At 52.9% G+C, this 18,762-nt stretch overlaps 2 protein-coding genes across 3 annotated transcripts; both read right to left on the bottom strand.

The window, feature by feature from the left end:
- Positions 1 to 434: 434 nt before the first annotated feature.
- Positions 435 to 7,455, bottom strand: Muc1 (mucin 1, cell surface associated). Its single transcript, XM_029556191.1, has 9 exons — positions 4,934 to 7,455; positions 3,540 to 4,088; positions 3,113 to 3,478; positions 2,590 to 3,041; positions 2,438 to 2,490; positions 2,167 to 2,300; positions 1,919 to 2,040; positions 1,693 to 1,842; positions 435 to 770 (listed from the first exon to the last, which is right to left on the bottom strand). Exons 1-9 carry the CDS (start codon positions 4,989 to 4,991, stop codon positions 696 to 698), a joined length of 1,959 nt encoding a protein of 652 aa, XP_029412051.1. The 5' UTR covers positions 4,992 to 7,455; the 3' UTR covers positions 435 to 695.
- A 100-nt stretch (positions 7,456 to 7,555) lies between these two features.
- Thbs3 (thrombospondin 3) lies at positions 7,556 to 18,242 on the bottom strand. Of its 2 annotated transcripts, XM_008854223.3 has the most exons (23): positions 18,006 to 18,242; positions 16,655 to 16,861; positions 15,922 to 16,178; positions 15,727 to 15,829; positions 14,832 to 14,858; positions 14,566 to 14,648; positions 14,435 to 14,486; positions 14,170 to 14,318; positions 13,696 to 13,836; positions 12,857 to 12,934; positions 12,350 to 12,502; positions 12,017 to 12,127; positions 11,824 to 11,931; positions 11,204 to 11,363; positions 10,845 to 10,963; positions 10,656 to 10,708; positions 10,178 to 10,371; positions 9,803 to 9,981; positions 9,651 to 9,699; positions 9,349 to 9,545; positions 8,930 to 9,102; positions 7,936 to 8,075; positions 7,556 to 7,854 (listed from the first exon to the last, which is right to left on the bottom strand). In XM_008854223.3, the coding sequence occupies exons 1-23, from the start codon at positions 18,082 to 18,084 to the stop codon at positions 7,796 to 7,798; spliced, it is 2,871 nt and encodes a 956-aa protein (XP_008852445.1). In that variant the 5' UTR covers positions 18,085 to 18,242; the 3' UTR covers positions 7,556 to 7,795. The 2 variants fall into 2 exon arrangements, with proteins under 2 accessions (XP_008852445.1, XP_029412854.1); XM_029556994.1 differs by lacking the exon at positions 16,655 to 16,861 and having other exon boundaries at positions 7,559 to 7,854.
- Between the last annotated feature and the right edge of the window lie 520 nt (positions 18,243 to 18,762).

Here is an 18,762-nt window from a genome sequence, read left to right as displayed (position 1 = left end):
TGCCACTGTTATCTGTTGCCCAAGGATTTACTTCACACCCAGACAGCTAAGAATAGAGCTGCCTTGGGGGCACTGTGCCAGCCAGAGAGGCAGGTTGGGCTAGCCCAAGAGAAACTCAGACCTGGGAGAGCAGACATCCGTGGCCACATGGGCAGAGGCAAAGTCACAAAGGCCCACTGGAGTCTGCCTCGGTTTCATTTCCTCCTTCCTCCAGGGCTGCTAGGGATGGAGGAGAGGTGATTCCTGTGTTCTTTCACAGGTCACCTCTGTGTCCCTGTGTCACCTCTTCCTCATCGCTTTTCAAAGGAACCCACCCCCTCCTTGCCTCCTTTCCAAAGACCCCCTCCAGGCCCCTCACAGATACACTCTCTGACTGCCCCTCTTACCCATGAGTCACAGATGAAGGATCACAAATTGGCATAATGAGAGGCCACCTTTTATTCAGCCACGTTTGGGTTCCCACCCACATTTCTAGGCCTTCTAGTCTTTCTGGGAGCCACCAATGCACCAGTGTATCCCCCTTGGCAAGGCTGGGCTTCACCAGGTTAAGGTTGAGGCGCTTGACACCCTCTGAGAGAGGCAGTGAGCAGCCCACCTGAACTTCCAGCTCACCAGCCCAGATCAGAGTGCAGAGGGTCCGTCTGGCAGTGAAGAACCTGAGGGAGAAGACTGACCCCTGAGCTGGTGACATACCCCTACAAGTTGGCAGAAGTGGTTGCCACTGTTGGGTTCGCGTAAGAGAGGCTGCTGCCACCGTTACCTGCAGAAACCTGAGTGGAGGGAAAAAGATTCCGGGATGAAGGGCAGAACGTAATTGGTAGAGCCCCTGGTTGGCACCCCAGGCTAGGGTAATAGATCCTGGGGCCTAGCCAGTTCTAAAAGGGTTAATTCAGTCTGTGCACCTGCTGGGCCCCAGAGCAGCCAGGTGACTGTAAACACACACAGCTCCTCTACTGCTCCCCTCCCCTCCCCTGGACTGTACCCAGCCCCCTTGCAGGCCCCTCCTGACCCCTTTCTCCTTCCATTATTTGCTTTTCTGGCTCAAGGGCTGGTGTGTGTATGTGTGTGAAACTGGGAGAGGAAGAGATACCCAAGAGGAGAAACAGGGCAAGAAAAAGAAACTCTTGTCTCCTTTCACACCCAGTGACTTTCAGGTCCCAGGTGGCCACTGTAATTATTTACTAGATCCTGTGGAGAAGGCGGGATGAAGAAAGAGGGAGAGGTTCTTGCTTTGAGACTCTCAAGAACTCCCTCAACACACTCACCTGGCTTATAGAAACTTCTTCCTTTCCACCCAAACTTCCCCGCCCCTACTCAAGCTTTATCTACTTCCATCTCCTAGAAGGTAGGTGGGGCACAAATGACTGCAGGAAGGGCTCCCTTGGTCACAGTACCCACCCCCTGCCACCTCTGAGCATCCTAGTGAGTACACCCTGGTGCCAGTTCGGTCAATGGTAGAAATTAAGGCTTTGGGGGGAAGGTTAGTAGTGGAGACACTCCCTCCTAAGGACCCCTTTCTTCTGTAATCTCCCTAGGTCTGCCCCTTGCCCCCAAACTCTGACCTCCACTCCCAATCTTGCCAAGCCCAGCCTTCCACTGCTCATCTCTCCGGAGCTCTGGGTTTTCCAAGTATCCTTGCAGAAACCCCACCCAGCCAGAGCCCCTGCCTCCACCTGTGGGGCCCAGCCTCACCTCCTCATAGGGGCTACGTTTGGTACTTCCAGGGGGCTCATAGCGCCCATGAGTGTGGTAGGTAGGATATTCACTCATAGGATGGTAGGTGTCCCGGGTTGGAAAGATGTCCAGCTGTCCATAGTTCTTTCGGCGGCACTGACACACAGCCTGGGGAGACAGGAGATTATGCTGGTCCATGGGATTCCTTCTACCAGGGGTACTGCGGTGAAAGCCCGAGACTTACCAGTGCAATGAAATAGATGATGGCCAGTGCAACCAAAACACAGACCAGCACTAGCAGGGCAATACCCCAGCCTGGTACCCCAGACCCAGATTGGGCAGAGGAAGGGTACAGCATCTCATTCACTAAAAGAGAGAGCAATGGTAAGAGAAGTCAGGAGGTGGGCTTCTCCCTGGCAAGCTCTAGAATCCAGCACTGGAGGAAGAGAGGCTCTACATGGTGCTGGGCTGCATCTGGGGACATGGCCTCACCACTGATTTTTGAGATAGCCAGATTATAGTCTGCTGCCTCCGTTTGATGCTGAATAAGTTGTGACTTCACCTCAGAGGCACTGACGACACCCTCACGGAAAAGCACTGTCGATTGTACTATCACAGAGCCTGACCTGGTCACAGGAAAGGGGCAGTTTAGCCACCGGTCCCTGCTTCTGGCATGGGCATTCCCACAAAACACAAAGGCTCTCTGGTCCCTTCCCACAGCTTGAAAATACCCCCCTACCCCAAGTCCTGCCCAGAATTGTACCTGAACTTGATAGTAGAGAACCCCAGAAAATCATGGTTAAAAATCTGTAGAAACTGGGATGAGAAGGAAAAGATTCAGGCTTGATGCAAAGGATTCATGCAGTTCTGAATGCTACTTCAGGAGAGCATGGCAGAAACCAGGCAGACACCCACCAGTCCAGAAATGTTCCTCTTCAGTTCTTGATAGTAGTTGGTGCTGGGATCTTCCAGGGAAGAATTAAACTGGTGGTTCCAAATATAAAAAGACAAAAAGAAGACAGAGACCCCAACAGACAACTGGGGAGAAGAACTATTATTGGAGAAGGTAGGGGGAAATACTGTGCTATGGTGAGTGCTACTGGCAACAGAGCTGTTGCCAGCAAGCACGGTAGGAGACCATTGGCTGGGAAGTGAAGTACCACCTGGGGTTTCAGTAACCATTGCAGAAATGCCATTGTGGACCAGAGTGGTGGCTGATTCCTTCTCAGAGCTGGTGGTAGGGTTGTCGGTGCCACGGTGGGCCAGAGGGGTGGCTGATTCGGTCACAGAGCTGGTAGTAGGGGTGGCTGATTCCGACGCAGAGCTGGTGGTAGGGGTGTCAGTGCCACGGTGGGCTGGAGAGGTGGCTGATTACAACGCAGAGCTGGTGGTGGGGGTGTAGGAGCCACGGTGGGCCGGAGGGGTGGCTGATTCCGACCCAGAGCTGGTGGTAGGGGTGTCAGTGCCACGGTGGGCTGGAGAGGTGGCTGATTACAACGCAGAGCTGGTGGTGGGGGTGTAGGAGCCACGGTGGGCCGGAGGGGTGGCTGATTCCGACCCAGAGCTGGTGGTAGGGGTGTCAGTGCCACGGTGGGCTGGAGAGGTGGCTGATTACAACGCAGAGCTGGTGGTGGGGGTGTAGGAGCCACGGTGGGCCGGAGGGGTGGCTGATTCCGACCCAGAGCTGGTGGTAGGGGTGTCAGTGCCACGGTGGGCTGGAGAGGTGGCTGATTACAACGCAGAGCTGGTGGTGGGGGTGTAGGAGCCACGGTGGGCCGGAGGGGTGGCTGATTCCGACCCAGAGCTGGTGGTAGGGGTGTCAGTGCCACGGTGGGCTGGAGAGGTGGCTGATTACAACGCAGAGCTGGTGGTGGGGGTGTAGGAGCCACGGTGGGCCGGAGGGGTGGCTGATTCAGTAGCAGAGCTGGTGGTAGGGGTGTCAGTGCCACGGTGGGCTGGAGAGGTGGCTGATTCCAACGCAGAGCTGGTGGTAGGGGTGTAGGTGCCACGGTGGGCCGGAGGGGTGGCTGATTCTGACTCAGAGCTGGTGGTAGGGGTGTCGGTGCCATGGTGGGCCGGAGGGGTGGCTGATTCAGTAGCAGAGCTGGTGGTAGGGGTGTCAGTGCCATGGTGGGCTGGAGAGGTGGCTGATTCCAACGCAGAGCTGGTGGTAGGGGTGGTTGATTCCGACGCAGAACTGGTGGTAGGGATGGCTGATTCTGACACAGAGCTGGTGGTAGGGGTGTCGGTGCCACGGTGGGCTGGAGGGGTGGCTGATTCTGACGCAGAGCTGGTGGTAGGGGTGTCGGTGCCACCGTGGGCCGGAGGGGTGGCTGATTCAGTTGCAGAGCTGGTGGTAGGGATGGCTGATTCGGTCGCAGAGCTGGTGGTAGGGGTGGCGGTGCCACTGTGGGCTGGAGTCAACAAGGTTAAGGAACGCTTGATGTCCTGAGATAAAGTGACACTATTCTGACATGGAAGGGCAAGAGAGCCTGAACTAGGGGTGAAAGTGGGGAATAAGCTGTTAACTATGCTCACAACACCTTTCTCCACAGGGTTGCACACTGGGCTACTTTGAGTAGCTTAAATGTTTTTTGGCTTTGGCTAGAGCCAGAAGTTGTAAAGATGATTGCTTGGAAGGCAAAATCAAAGCAAGAAGAAACATACAAAGTATTTAAAAGCAAGATAACCCCAGGGGGAAAGAGGATTGGGTTTGCCTTCCTCCTTGCTGACAGCCTCCCTCTCTCTGTCTTTCCACAAGTCTCACCTCTGCTTCTGGCTGATTCATTCCACTGCTACTTGTTTTTGAGACAGGGTCTCATATTGTAGTGCAGGTGGGCCTTCAATTCTTTGCAATCCTCCTGCTTCCATCTCCTGAGTGCTGGGATTATAGACTTATACCACCATACTTGGCCCCATTCCTCTACACCTCAATCACCTCTCCTGACACCCCCACCCCCACACAACTTCAGGATATTTGTCTACTACCATAACCCACTCTCCTGGGGCTCCCCTCTTCTCAGCCTTGTCCTTAGCCTGCCTTTCTTTCTTTCTTTCTTTCTTTCTTTCTTTCTTTCTTTCTTTCTTTCTTTCTTCCTTTCTTTCTTTCTCTTTCTCCTTTCTTTCCTTTCTTTCTTTCTGGTACAAATCAGGCCATCCCTGTCTGCAATTTCTGACTCTCATAGTACCATCTACCAGTAAGCAAAGCCAGGAATGCCACCTGAGCAGAGCAGCTCCCTCCCCATCTCTTTCTTCTCACCTGTTACAAACACTAGAAGTAGCAGCAGGAAGAAAGAAGCCTGGATGCCTGGTGTCATGATGGCGGCAAGCAGGCAGGCGACAAGGGGGCAGAACAGACTTAAGCTGGTGCTGCCTGTGCAGTGGCCTGGCACTGGTGCCTGCTGCTTTATACCAGTCCCCCTACCGCCCTAGGCACAGCTAGAGCAGGTGACAGGTAACAAAACTCCGCCCCCTCCCCTATCTTTTCCTCCTCCTCCCCAACCATTCCCTGGGTATGATACTTGGGCTCCAATCACTCAACCTTATGACAACATGTTTATTCTCCAACTGGCCTCCCCCTTTTACCAACCACTCCCTGATTCCACCAGGTGTGTATGTGGTGATGAGGGGAGAATCTGCGGCCCCCTGGCTCTGGTTTTAGCCCCAGGTCTACAGCCAAAGCGAGGAAAGGGAGCACAGAAAGGACCTAGACTGCAAGGCCAGGAAGCCCACCCCTAGGTTTCCAGTCTCTTTCCCTATTATCCGTGGGTCCTTTGAAACCTCACTCGGCAGGCTGAGAAGAAATAAGAGAGCTTGACAAAAAGTGGCCAAGTGGCCAGTTTTAGACTCCCTTCCCCCACACTTCCCGGAATAGCCCCACCCTTCTAACCGTTCCACATGAAGTTCTACCCTGAAACCCACAGTCTCCGCCCCTGCTGGACTTTCCAGTAGCTTGGGTCCTTCTTTGGCTTTTTCCCGAATAGGGGGAGAGGGGAAATTTCCACTTAAAAAGAAGGACGAAACTTGGGCTCCACTGAAGCTTAAGGTCCTTCCTTCCCAACAACCCTCCACCTTGAGTGGCAGTTAGCCGGGCCCTGGCCGCGAAAGCCTGCCCTCTAGTGGTCAACCGCGAACCTCGCTTGGCCGACCCTCACCCGAGACGGGCTGAGACAGAGTGGAGAGAAGATAAGCGTGGGGACAGATAGGGAGGAACCTGAGGAGGTTGGTTAAGGCCTTGGCGAGAACCAGTGCCCTGGACAGACAGGGAGGAACGCGCAGTGCGGTGGAGGGGCTAGGAGCCAGTAGTTTGGGCTAACTTGGGGATGGTGTCTGCGGGTAAATGGTGAGGTTCTGAGGTATGTGGAAGGGGGCATCAAGTTCTGTGGGTGAGGACATCGGAATGTGGAAGGGGGAGTGGGACAGGTTATGCGCAGGCAGGTGGATATTTAGGCGGTAGAGAGTAGGTGAGGCAACAAGGGAATTTGGAAGCACAGAGCGGTATTTGGGGAAGAATGATGTTTGGAGCAGGTAGGCACATGATGGAGGGTAAAACCCTGTGTGAGTGGGGCTGGAGAGATAGCTCAGTGGTTAAGAGCATGTAATGCTTTTGCAGAAGACCTGACCTGAGTTGGGCTCCCAGCACCCACATCTGGCGGCTCACAACCATCGGTAGCTCCAGCTCCAGGGGAATTCGACACCCCCTTCTGAATTTCCAGGGCACTTGTACTCACATGTGCGCGCGCGTGTATACACATACACACACACACACACACACACACACACAATTAAAAACCAAAATAAAAAACAAAAACCATGTGATGTGGGAGAGGTATTTTGAAGGGCATAAATAGCTAGGGGCAAAGACGCCTGAACTGAGGGTGTCAGGCCGGACCCTGGGATCGTGGGTTGTGCTGTAAACCAACAGAAGTAGTTACAACTGCAGTGGACAAACATTCTTAAGTCCCAAAGAATAGAGAATAGAAACCAACACTTCAGAAACATTTCAGAGGCGCGGTTATGGAGGGAAGCCTGGTCAGGAGGCGCGGGACCAGCGCTCCCGCCGGGTGCTGCCCCACCTCCCAGCCAGCTTTGTGAGGTGCGTAGTCCCGGAGGCGGGCACGGGGCGGAGGCGCAATCCAGGCAAGGGAAAGTACGGGTATCTAGGTGGGCGGCCCTGAACCGCAACTCCCAGAGTTGCCAGGCAACGCCCATTCAGTTTGGTTGCTGGGACACGCGTCACCATAGCAACGGCTCCGCGCCTCTCAGTCTGAGTATTTAAAGAGCAAGCGCGCGCAACGTTCCGGCGTTGGAAAGAGGCCTTCCGGAGCTCTGCGGTCTCCCCTTCTCTTCACTCCTCCCCTTTACCACCTTTTTACCACCTCTTTCACCCTTCCGGGCACCAAATCCCTGGCGTGTCTCTAAAATGAACCCAACTACCCAGAGCGTCCCTGGTCCCTGGTCCCTGCCGGCTTCAGGTGGTAGAGAACGGGATTCCGGCCCCGGGTGGGCGGGAGGGACGGGACGCGGTGCAGTGTTGTTCTTTCCCCCGCCAATATTGCACTCGTCCCGGCCTCCTGCCTCCTCGGCCCCCCGGCCTCCCCCTCGCCCCGAGCTGAGCTGCTCGGGCCACCCTGGCTTTCGATCTTTGCCGAGCTAAGATAAAATGGAGGGTCGCCTGTCGCCGCTGCCACCGTGAGTAAGTGGGGCTGGAAGGACTAGCTATCCTCCGACCTCATCCTTTACTTCACCCCATCTGGTACCTTTCCAACCCGCACCCCAAATTCAGCCCACATTTCCCTAGATCTCTCACAGCCCACCAGCCATTCTTACCCTTCAGATTCCTTCCTGTTCCCGGAAAAATCCCTAAAATAAGTAATTGCACTGATTTAGAAAACAACTGAAAGTTTATGGCAGTGTGCTGTTGTTTTTCCTGGGGTTAGTACCTTAGTAATACCCCTTGAAAATTACCCAACCCCTGCACAGTGGGGTCACTACCCTGGTGATGGGTGCCAGAGAACTGTCTGTCTGCCTGAAGGGCTGTACGTTAGACTCCAGGGTCTCCAGAATGGACCCCAAGGCCAAAGGGTCTCAAATCGGAATTCTGAATCCAGTGGCCGCCTCCTCACAACCTTCCCTGGAGCACCTGCCTCCGGAATGGCTCAAAGTCTTCAGGCACTGTGTCTGAAGAGGGAAAAGAAGTCAGGTCAGAGGATGTAGTTTTCCCAGGACATGGGTCAAGTTAATCTCAGTCTAGGGCCTCACCATTGCATCGATACTGGAGATTGGACCAAATGATGTTTTCTTGGGAAAAGCAGAATACACCAAGACGCCCCCCTCGCATGGATGTGTCAATGATAACCCCAGAATCCGCCACTAGCTGGGGACCCTCATAGAGCTTCACTCTGTATAGGAGAGAGGTATCATTTGGATAGAAGATGCCTGGGGGCATGATACCACCAACGGCCCCCCTCCTTTCCTGGGCCTGAGGGTAGGGAGGGAAGGAAGGAAAGGGGAGGGAGGGGTGCTTTTTCTCAGGCCTGGGGCCCCTAGCTCTTTGTCCAGCCCCTTTTGCATCTCAAAGCACCAGCACATTCCAAGCAAGGATTGGGTTGCTATGACGATGCGCACAATAGGCTGGGGGGTGAAGTCACCCGCTTCCCAGGCTCTAGTCCACCCCCCCTTTATCCTCTGCCCTGGTGCCCCACAGCTCTAGGCACCTTAAAGGGGAACCAACCCAGCCCCCTGATTCTGAGTTCTTGGCCTTGAGAAGTCCAGTTTCTAAGCAGATCCATTTCCCCTAACTTCCCAGGTCATCCAATGACAGATACTTGTGGGAGGGAAAATCAAAGTTGTGTAGAAAATGCTAAACTGAGAATGAGCTATGGGCCTCAGTTTGCTCTTTTGTAAATTATGGTCTCCTTCCAAAGCCAGGTGTTATTGGAGCAGGTTCTGGACATTTCAGGGGCTAGAGGTAATGCGCTCCTCCACAGATTGCTTGGGGTCTAGAGGCTACCGGGAAACTGAAAGGGCATCTAGCTCAACACCCTGGGTTTACAGAGGAGAAACAGGGTGTAGAAGAGGAATGATGAACTGAACACCTCCTCGTGGTAAGACGGGAAGTAGAGGGAATTGGCAACAGTTCTTCCCCATGGCAATAAGAAATTGAGGAGGTGGGTGTCCCTGGTGAATCCCAGCTAGCTAACCGGCATATGAAGGACTGAGACTTGCTCTCACAGGGCTTACTCCCTCTCCTCACCGAATGTAGCCAACTTGGGGCCTGTGCAGCAGCTGCCATCTATAGGAGGTCTTGTCTCGCCAGCCCACATTCCGTGGATCAGTCCACAGCAGTCGTACCTGATCAGGGGTGTGGCCAGTATGCCACAGGGCATTCCGGAGGTGCTCGCCTGGGCCAGATACTGATGTCACTGCCTGGGAGTCATTCATAAAGACAATGTTGTCAACTTCAGGACCAGGGCAAAGGGAGACAAAGGCTGGTAAGTACAGGTGGGAAAAGGAGTCAAGAGGATCAGGAGATGTCTCTGGAATCCCAAATAGCCAATCTCTAGGCCAGATGTCTGGGTAAGAAGGTTTCTAATCAGGCAGTCAGGAAGGCCCTGAGGTTGGACATGGAGATCTTTAGAAAAGTTTTCCCAGTTGGGGAAACTGGGCAGCTACCTTAAGCTGCAGCCCGGGTTGGGCCACGGCACGGAAAGGTGTGGCCTGCCAGTAGGTCTGTTCTGTTTGTTTCCACATGACCACATAGAAGCGGCCACTGTCCTGGTAACTGAAGAGGAAGCCTGCATAGTCATCATCAGTGACTGTGTTCACATGGAAAGTACCTTCAAAATCCACACCATTGAAGGCTGTATATCCTGGGTTGGGGTGGGATAAAGGTCAGGGTCAGCAAAGTTGCAGGTAGCTGAAGGTGGGGTGGGGGAGTGGGTTCACACCAAGACAACTGGGTGTGTCTTACATACCAACTGCAAGACCTGGGTCACTGTTCATAGTCTGAACAATTTCCATGCCCTGGGGTTAAGAAAAGGAAAAAGTCATGATGCATGGGAAACCCCATGGCCCCCAACTGATGGTCTGGTCTGAAAGCACCTGCCCAGCCCACTGCCCTGCATACCTGATTGAGAACAACCCAGTTTGGGTCAATCTGAGCATCACCCTCCGGATCCAGAACCACAGTCTGATAGGCCCGAAAATCTGTGAGAGTAACTTCTGCACTTTCCGGACACACATCCAGAGGGTCAACCACTGCATCATTGTCGAAATCATCTTCACACACGTCGCCAATGCCATTACCTGGGTGGAGTGAGGCTAGGTGCTCAGGAAAGGCCCTAGCCAAAAGCTGCTGGCCAAAACCCTCACCTCCGGGATTTTGCATTCCTGAAACCTACCCCTCCCTTTTTCCATTCCCCATTCTCATGCAGCAGTGACTGCTGCCTCCCCTTCAGCAAAGCCTATACCAGTCTAACCTTCTCTGGAGCTCCAGCCTTACCATCTGAGTCCTTCTGATTAGGATTGGGTACTAGGCGACAGTTATCAGGCCCAGGAGGTACATAATCTGGGACACCATCATTGTCATCATCCCCATCACACTCATCTCCGAGTCCATCATTGTCTGAATCCAGCTGAGAGCTGTTTGGCAGCTGAGGACAGTTGTCCTTGGTGTCCTGATGCCCATCTCCATCACTGCTCAGAATAGGCAACAAATACCAGCTGTCAAGGTAGACCCCACCTTTCCCCTACCTTCTGTGGGTTTTCTGGGGCCTGCCTGCCCTCCAACCTGGTCCCTTGCCATCAGCCTGATGAGATGAAGATCCAGCAGTGAGAATGTGGTTGATGGACTGGGAGAATGGCTTCCTGCTCAATAGTGGTGGTGAATTGAAGGCTAAATCATAGAGGCAACTGAGCATGTACTGGAGGAAAGGAAAATATCCCCCTGGAGACCCTGCATCTTTTGGCCCAGACCCTACCTGTCTTCATTGGTGTCACAGACATCCCCCACCAGGTCGCTGTCTGCATCTGTCTGAGAGAGAGGGGTCTGATCTCACCATCTCCTGATAACTCTGGAGAGAGAGGGTGACCTCACATCTTATTTGAAGGGCTGGGCCTCATCATCCACCAGATTCCCACCCTCCCACACCCTTGCTATTCCCCTGTACCTGTGTAGGATTGCTCATTTCAGGGCAGCTATCACAAGCATCTCCCACCCCATCTTCATCCCGGTCTGTCTGCAGTGGGTTAGGTACTTTAGGGCAATTGTCCAATCCATTGGGAATGCCTAGAAGACATGAGAAACACAAGGCTGTTGTTGCCGATGTAGCATGCTGTTCTCAATTGGTGAAAGTCCTGAGCTTTGTTAGGAAAACCTGCTTATACCTTGTCTGACCCTGTGACCTACACCTGGCCTAATCACTTCATGTTCCCAGGCTAGCGTCCATAAGTGTTCCCAGTTGTCACTGACTTCCAACCTCTTTCTTTCATCCCTACCTGAGCCAGCCCCTCAGCCCCAGGCCTGTACCATCCCCATCCACGTCATTATCACAGGCATCGCCTTCTCCATTGCCATCTGTGTCCTTCTGGTTATTGTTGGGAACATTGGGACAGTTGTCACAGGCATCACCAAATGAATCTGTGTCTGAATTCTGCTGGTCCTTATTGGGGAAGAGTCGGCAGTTGTCCTGGGTAAAAGGGGTGGGAGGAAAAGAGTCCCCCTAAACACCTTGTCCATGCCCTTGTCCAAGATCAACAACCTGCTTGGTGCTGTCCCACCCACCCGCCTTCATGTAGTCCATCTTGTCTAGGCACCAGGTACAGATCCCCAGCTGGTGTCCTAGGGCCTTTTCTAGAGAATTATCAGGGGCCTAGAAGAGACAGAACTGTGGGATGGAGCAAGAGAGACACACGACACGAGAAGACAGGAGCTAGGAGGGGCAGAACACCCTTTGAGGACTTTGTTGTTTGGGGGTTTTTTGTATGTGTGTGGGCATGCACATGCCACTGTGTTTGTGTGGAGGTCAGAGGACAACTTGCAGCAGTAACTTCTTTTCTTCCACTGTGTGGGGTCCCAGAGATTCAACTCAGGTCATAGGGTTTAATGGCAAGCACTTTTGCCCACTGAGCCATCTCTCCAGCCCCTACCTCAACATTCTTGATGCCATCCCCATCAGCGTCATCATCACACTGGTCTCCTACACCATCATTATCAGCATCTTCTTGTCCAGAGTTAGGTGTCAAAAGGCAATTGTCCTGAAGTTCAGGGAGAGGAAAAGGTGAGTTCTTGTGTGACCCAGCCTGGAGCTCCCTAACCACACTAGCCTTTGGTCCCCTGTACCTGCTTGCAGTGTTTGTTGTTATCCATGCAGGGAAGAGCCTGGTCTGGGTAGCCATCGATGTCTGTGTCAGGCCCACACACGTTCCCGTTCCCTGCCCAGCCCACATTACACTAGGGCAACACAAATGGCAGGCATTAGCAGTTTGGGCTGGCTCACTGTGCCCCACTACTTCCCCTGCTCCAGACCTCTGTTCTCACCAGCCAGATCCTGGGCACAGGCTTACCTCTCTTTCCCATGAAGACCCTCAGCTCAGTCCCTAAATATATGTTTACCAGCTTTACACTTTCCTCCAGATTCCTCCCTTTTTCTTCCATGCTCTAGGTCTAGCTTACCTGACAAGACACTGCACCATTGCGTTCAAAGAGACAGTGAGCATGGACATGGCAGGGGCTGTGGGCTGGGCTGTGGCAGGTTCTTGCTGGAAGACAACCCTGGCTCTGGTTGCCCAGGAAACCCAGACGGCAGGGACCACATTTGTAAGACCCCTAAAAGTAGAAAAGTGGAGTTAGGAAAGGAGAGTGAGCACCCCAGAACCAATACCACTGCACTTGTGGGGTATAGAACAGGTACCTACAGCAACGTCAAGTATAGCTATTTTAAGATATCAGGACAACCTTTAAGGTAGATAATAGCCCCATTTTTTCAAATGAAGAAGCTGAGATTCAAAAAAGGATAACTTGTTAAAGGTCATGGCTAGTAAATGACAGAAACCAGAATTCTTAGCCAGGTTCACATAAACACCTGAGCAATGTCCAAGAGAGCAGAAGAAAGTAGGAAATCTGAGGAAGGGAGTTACACTTCCCCCACCTCCCCAAACGCATGCAGGGTGTCCAACTCACCACCGTGTTCGTGCAGATAGAGTTTGGATCACAACCTCCATTGTTGCCATCATTGCATTCATCAATGTCATTGCAGACCTGAAAGGGCAGAGTTTGGTTGAAACAAGACTGATGATGGTTCTCATGGATAGAGAAGACTGTAATGACAGGGCTTTGCCAGTGAGCACTGATATGTTAGGCCCCCCAAATCAGAGCTGATGTACAGCCAACCTCATCCCATTTATCACAAGGCCGAGATCCTGGGGCTGGAGAGACAGTTCAGCAGTTAAAAAATACTGATGCCTGGCGTGGTGGCGCACGCCTTTAATCCCAGCACTTGGGAGGCAGAGGCAGGCGGATCTTTGTGAGTTCGAGGCCAGCCTGGTCTACACAGTTCCAGGACAGCTGGGCTACAGGGAGACCCTGTCTCAAAAAGACAAAAATAAAAATAAAAATAAAGCACTGACTAGGGACTAGAGAAGTGGCTCAGTGGTTAAGAACACTGTTCTTGCAGAAGACCTGGGTTCGAATCCCAGCACCCACATGGCAGCTAATAACTGTAACTCCAGTTCCAGGGGACAGCTTCTTCTGTCCTCCTTGGGCATTGCACGACATGGGTGCACTTACCTACATGCAGGCAATACACTCATACACATAAAATAAAAATAATAAAATATTTTTTTAAAAAAAGCCCTAACTAGGTTTGGTTCCCAGCACCAACATGTTAAAACCCATCCTTAACTTGAGTTTCAGGGGATCTGACACCCTCTTTTGGCCTCTGTGGGCAAATACATGATGCACTCAGACACATACAGGCAAAAGACCCAAATCCCTTGTCCATACTGATTACCCAATCTGACCTGTTTACTGGCCCGGGCATAGTCGATGCCCACACCAGATACCCGGGTGCCCTTGTACCCTTGAGGACAGGCTTCACAGTGGAAGCCAGGCATGGTGTTGATGCAGCTGGAGCCAGGGAAACAGGGGTCAGCGTGAGCACACTGGGGATCAGGTGAAAAGGCAGAAGTCAGGCACTGCCCTGAGGAGCTGAGGCACCTGCCTGTAATGCTAGAGCTATTACTCCCGATCTCCCTTTTATAGCTCCCCCAACCCAACTTCAGGGTGCTCCTATTGTCCCTACCTCTTCAACTCCTTCACTGGAGAACTTTGTAGTCTATCTCAGGTCTTCAGGCCTCTTTCCTGTCCTTGCTGGGCTCTGACCTCCCCTAAAGCTGATTCCTCTGTTTCTGACCAACTTTTGCCCCACCCTCATAGGCTCCTCATGATGACCTCACCCAGCTTTTTGTGCCCTTATGGGTTCTGCCATTCCCTACCTCATTGATGTCATCACAGTGGGTGCCATTGCCCTGAAGGCCAGGGGGACAGGGCCCACAGCGGTAGCCTGGGAACTCGTATACTTCCATGCAGTCCACGCCTCGGAAGCAGGGGTTGGGGCTGCAGTGGGAACGCTGCTCGTGGAAGCCTGGGAGGTGGGCACAGTTAGGGACACCATTCAAACTGCCAGGAAGGGGAAGCTGAAGCCATGGGGTAGGACGCACAGCAGTGTCATCTGGAGCCCTCCTCTACTCTCCCACTCACCGCACACCTGACACTCCATGATGGTGTTTCGGATGAGGGACATTTCTTTCACCTAAGGGATGGGGAACCATCAGCTCTCTGCACCTGCCACCCCACCCCAGAATCAGTTTCCTTGGCTGGCCCACCCAAACCTGGTCTCGGATGTCATCCCGCAGCTCCACTAGGATCTGGTTGAAGAGGGTGAGTTGGGTGACCAGTGCCTTGGTCTGCTCCCCTGCCAAGGCCCAGGGTATAGAGAGACTTAGAACTAGGAAACCCCTCTAACCCCTCTTTGGGCTGTAAGCCAGCACTTGTCCCCAGTGCCCACCCCACACCTTTAAACCCCACCCTTCCTTGACTAAAGAGAACTTAGATTCAGTCAGCCACCCACCCCTACCTCAACCACCTCTTCACTCACCTAGAATGGACTGCAGCGCACTGGTCACTAGAGGAGAAGTAGTAGCAGTCAAAAGGGTGGGCTGCTGAGGAGTAGGGGGAAGGGGAGGGGATGGGGATAGGGACTGGACCAGAACCTCAATAAGGTTTTTCAGAGTAGCAGGGCAGAGGTGACAAGCATTTGACCAGCAGCCTCATCAGCTAGCAGCAGCCTTTTCCACTGGACTAAAGGCCCTCTGGGAGTTGCCTCAGGAAGTCAAAAACCCAAGTCCTAGTTCCCAGACACAGCAGTACCAGAAGTCATGCAGGTAAGCCACGTGAAGAAGGGCTAGGGCTCTAGTACACTCCATCCCCAGCCCCTTTCCTAAGTTTCCACTTCAAGAGCTCTTTGAAATGTTTTGTTTTGTCTTTTGAGACAGGATCTCCTTGTAGGCCCAGCTAGCCTGGAACTCGCTTATGTAGACCAGGCTAGCCTCCAACTCAGAGAGATCAGCCTGCCTCTGCCTCCCTCACAGAGATCATCCTGCCCCTGGGATTAAAGGTATGCCACCATGCCCAGCACTCTTTGAAATCTGTGGGAGTGGGTGTTTGCTTAGGTAAGAGCCTTTGATTCCTGTCAGAGACCAGGATGACAACCCATGGCTGGAGATGCTGCTGCTAGTAGTGACAGCTGTCAGGAGGAACTACAAAAGACTTGATCTCAGCCAAGACCAGGCAGTTCCCTTCCTCCCCCCACTCCCTAGAGTTCCTCCAAGTTATAGTCATCTCAGATCATTTTATTTTTCTGATCCACATCTTCTATACAGGAGATTATGAAGTCAGGGATGGAAGATTTGGAGTAACAGGGTCAGAAGCCTCAGGAATGGGCAAGCCAAGGGAATGGTATTGAGGAGGGAGATCAAGAGTCTTTGTATTACCTGCACTGTGAATGGACTCATCTCCTTGGAATGGACACTCACTCAGGGCTCCTACCCGGGCCATGGACCCACCCAGAATAATTTTCATTGATTCCACAAAGCCCTAGGGGATAGCAAGTAAGGCAGGAGGATCTAGCAGCTCTTCTGACTGCTACAAACTGTTTCCCCAAACTGGAGAAAGTCCTTCCTACTCACCTGCATCCTCAGATAAGCCTTCTGTCCAGTTCTAATCTCCAGCCCACTGACCTCTGCTGGAGGAATGGGGGCCAGTGCTGGAAGGCCAGCATGTTGGTCACCCAGTTTACAGTCCACATAGAGCTGCAGGCCAGGGCTAGGTCGGGAGGGTCCTCGAAGCCGCAGGAGAGCCGTGTGTGTGCGCCCATCAGCCAGGCCTGCTTGCTGTAGGTTCACTGCATGGACTTTGCCATCTTCCCGCTGGTACCGCACCAGTACTGCCCAGGAATGGAGGTCAGTATAGACACTAGCACCCATCCCATATCCCAGCTGAGCCTTGGATCATCTCTGCGACAGCATATCTCTAAGGCTACCATCCCTAATTTGGGTCATCTCTACACCTTATATGTAACAATGTGCAAAATGTTTTTCAAATTGGTTAGATGAGGACCTTACCAGGTTTCAATACCTCAGATAGTTATCCTCTTCCAGGGTGGCAGCTGGCTTTGAACCCAACTGAACTGTACCAAGGACCTGAGTGGTTCCTACCAGTGTTGTACACAGAGATGCCTCATACTCCTCTGAGCATCCCTAGTCCAATTTCCCATCTCTATAAATATCAGGCTTTACCCTACTGTTTGGATACCTCCATGCCAGGTAGAGATCAAGGAGAATAAAGAGGAACCTGGAAACTGGGATGAGGGAGACTGCTCAAGGGGTCACTGGCACAGGAAAGGAAATGTCCACCAGTCACCTTTGTTGATCTTGCCCACAACAGAGGCCTCCAGCCATCGTGTGTTGTCTTGACGAGAGTAGAGGCCAAAGAGGATACCGCCTTGTTTAGGGGGGAGGCGGAAGGTAGACAAGAGGTAGATGTCCCCAGCAGTGAGTAAAGCTGTCCGGATCTTCTCTGCCACAGCCACCATCTGCCGGGACTCGCCCACAGTCAGCAGGTCAATTACTGGTCAGGCGGAGTTATCAAGGTCAGAGAAAGGAGTAAGTACTAAGACATGTCCTCTCTCCTGAGTCCTCAAGGGTAGGGCATCCCTAATTACCCACCACTACCACCATTGAGTATCGTCAGTCACCTCAAATCTCAACCTAGCTAGGTACAGTGGTGCATGCCTGTAAACAAATGGTGCATGCCTCAGGCTGAGGAAGAAAAACTGCCTCAGTCATGAGGCCAGCCTGGGTTACATAGCAAAAAACAAAAACTTCAGTCCTTATTGTTGGAGAGCACTGTGCTGCTTACCAGAACTCTGGGAACCTATAGGCCTGAGGCCCACTTGGAAATACCAAAGCCACCCTACAAACTTGAGATGCCCCACCAGGTGGCGCAAGGGAGACACTGCTGATCTGAGGCAGGAGTGGCACCTGGTGCCCACAACTCAGAAACGGAAAACAGCTTCTCTCCACTGGTAGGTTTAACTCACTCTAAATCCTGGTGCTGTTCTTCCCATCCTGGAGGGCTCCACACATTCATCTGGATAGGAACAGCTGCCTACAGAGGACTCTGACCCTCCCACCACCGGTTAGCCTCTTCCCTTTGGGAATGTAGGACCCAGCTCCTCTGCCTCCTGTGTCCTGGCCAATCTGTGGTTTCCCCTCCAGCCAGTAAAGAATCTTTGCTTGTGTCATTGGTTCCAGCTACCTTTCCCCACACCCCTGGGCCCATCCCACTACCAGACCTCCGGGAATGCTCAGACCTTTCAATCCCCACCTCCTTCCCCTCCTGCTGCCTTTCAGTAGCCAAGAGTCATGGGAGAAAGGAGACCAAGCCTAGGGACCCATATAGTGCACCCACTTTCAGGCTGCTCTCAGATTGAGTGGCCTGTGGATGCTCTGACACCAACTCAGCCATGCAGCTCTGGTACCCAGCTCCTGAGTTCTCCACCCTGGCCTCATGCCTGGTACTGGGCCAGTTTGCACTCACAACTCTAATGCCCATTCCTCCCACAAGGCTATATATCACCAACTCTACACAGTTTAACTTTTCTCTCCAATCCAATTTCAGGACTCTTCCTCTCACCTCAAGCCTGCTACTTGATTGGGGGTAAAAGACAGGGGACTTGGGGGGTCGCTTAAGAGGATGGATAAGAACTTACCCTGAAGGTCCTGACTGGCAGATGCGAAAGAGCAAAGGAGGAGAAGAGCCAATGCCCCCCGAAGTTCCTGTGTCTCCATGCCGCTTAGCCGGCTCACTACCCCTGGCAGGCAGGCAGCTGGGAGGGAAAACGGCTAGGCGGAGAGCAGGAGCGGGGGGCGGAGGGACGAAGGAGGGAGTTGGAGGGGGGGCAGCAGGCGGGTGAGGGGGGGCTGAAACAAAGAGCTGCCAATCACCTTGGAGGCATCACCAGCTCCTAGAACCAAGGGCACTGGGAAAGAATCCTGTAGGCTTCCCTGCGTCCTCCCCCTCTCTAATGGTCATCTCCACTACGTGTTTCCCTCTTCCCTGACATCTGGTTGTTGGGGATTTAACATACAGCACTACCAAATATCACTGTTTTCTGGAAGCCAGGATTGGGGAAGGCAGAAATCCCCGCCACAGGCAGCACTAGACGGTGTTATTCCACAGTTGGCAGAAAGGGATGCCAAGGGAGTGGCCGAAACTGGCTTGCTCATAGTGCCCAGAGGATGCCCGTAAGACATGAATCTTACTGCTCTGGCGGAGGAAGCACTTTTTATTAGGGTGAGAGGGGCACTGACATGTGCCTGTTCCTCCATTTTCCTTCATTCTTAGGAAAAGTGAGTCTGGAAGCGTCAGATGGGACCTGGACACTGGGATGGAGTCTAATAGTGTTCACTGAGGTCAAAGTGAAATCAGGGAAGGAAAATGTCACTAGAAACAGAAAACCAGGGGAA

The sequence above is a fragment of the Nannospalax galili genome, unplaced genomic scaffold, assembly GCF_000622305.1.
Source record: "Nannospalax galili isolate Female #2095 unplaced genomic scaffold, S.galili_v1.0 scaffold591, whole genome shotgun sequence".
Taxonomy (NCBI): domain Eukaryota; kingdom Metazoa; phylum Chordata; class Mammalia; order Rodentia; family Spalacidae; genus Nannospalax; species Nannospalax galili.
This window is presented reverse-complemented; position numbering and strand designations above follow the sequence as displayed.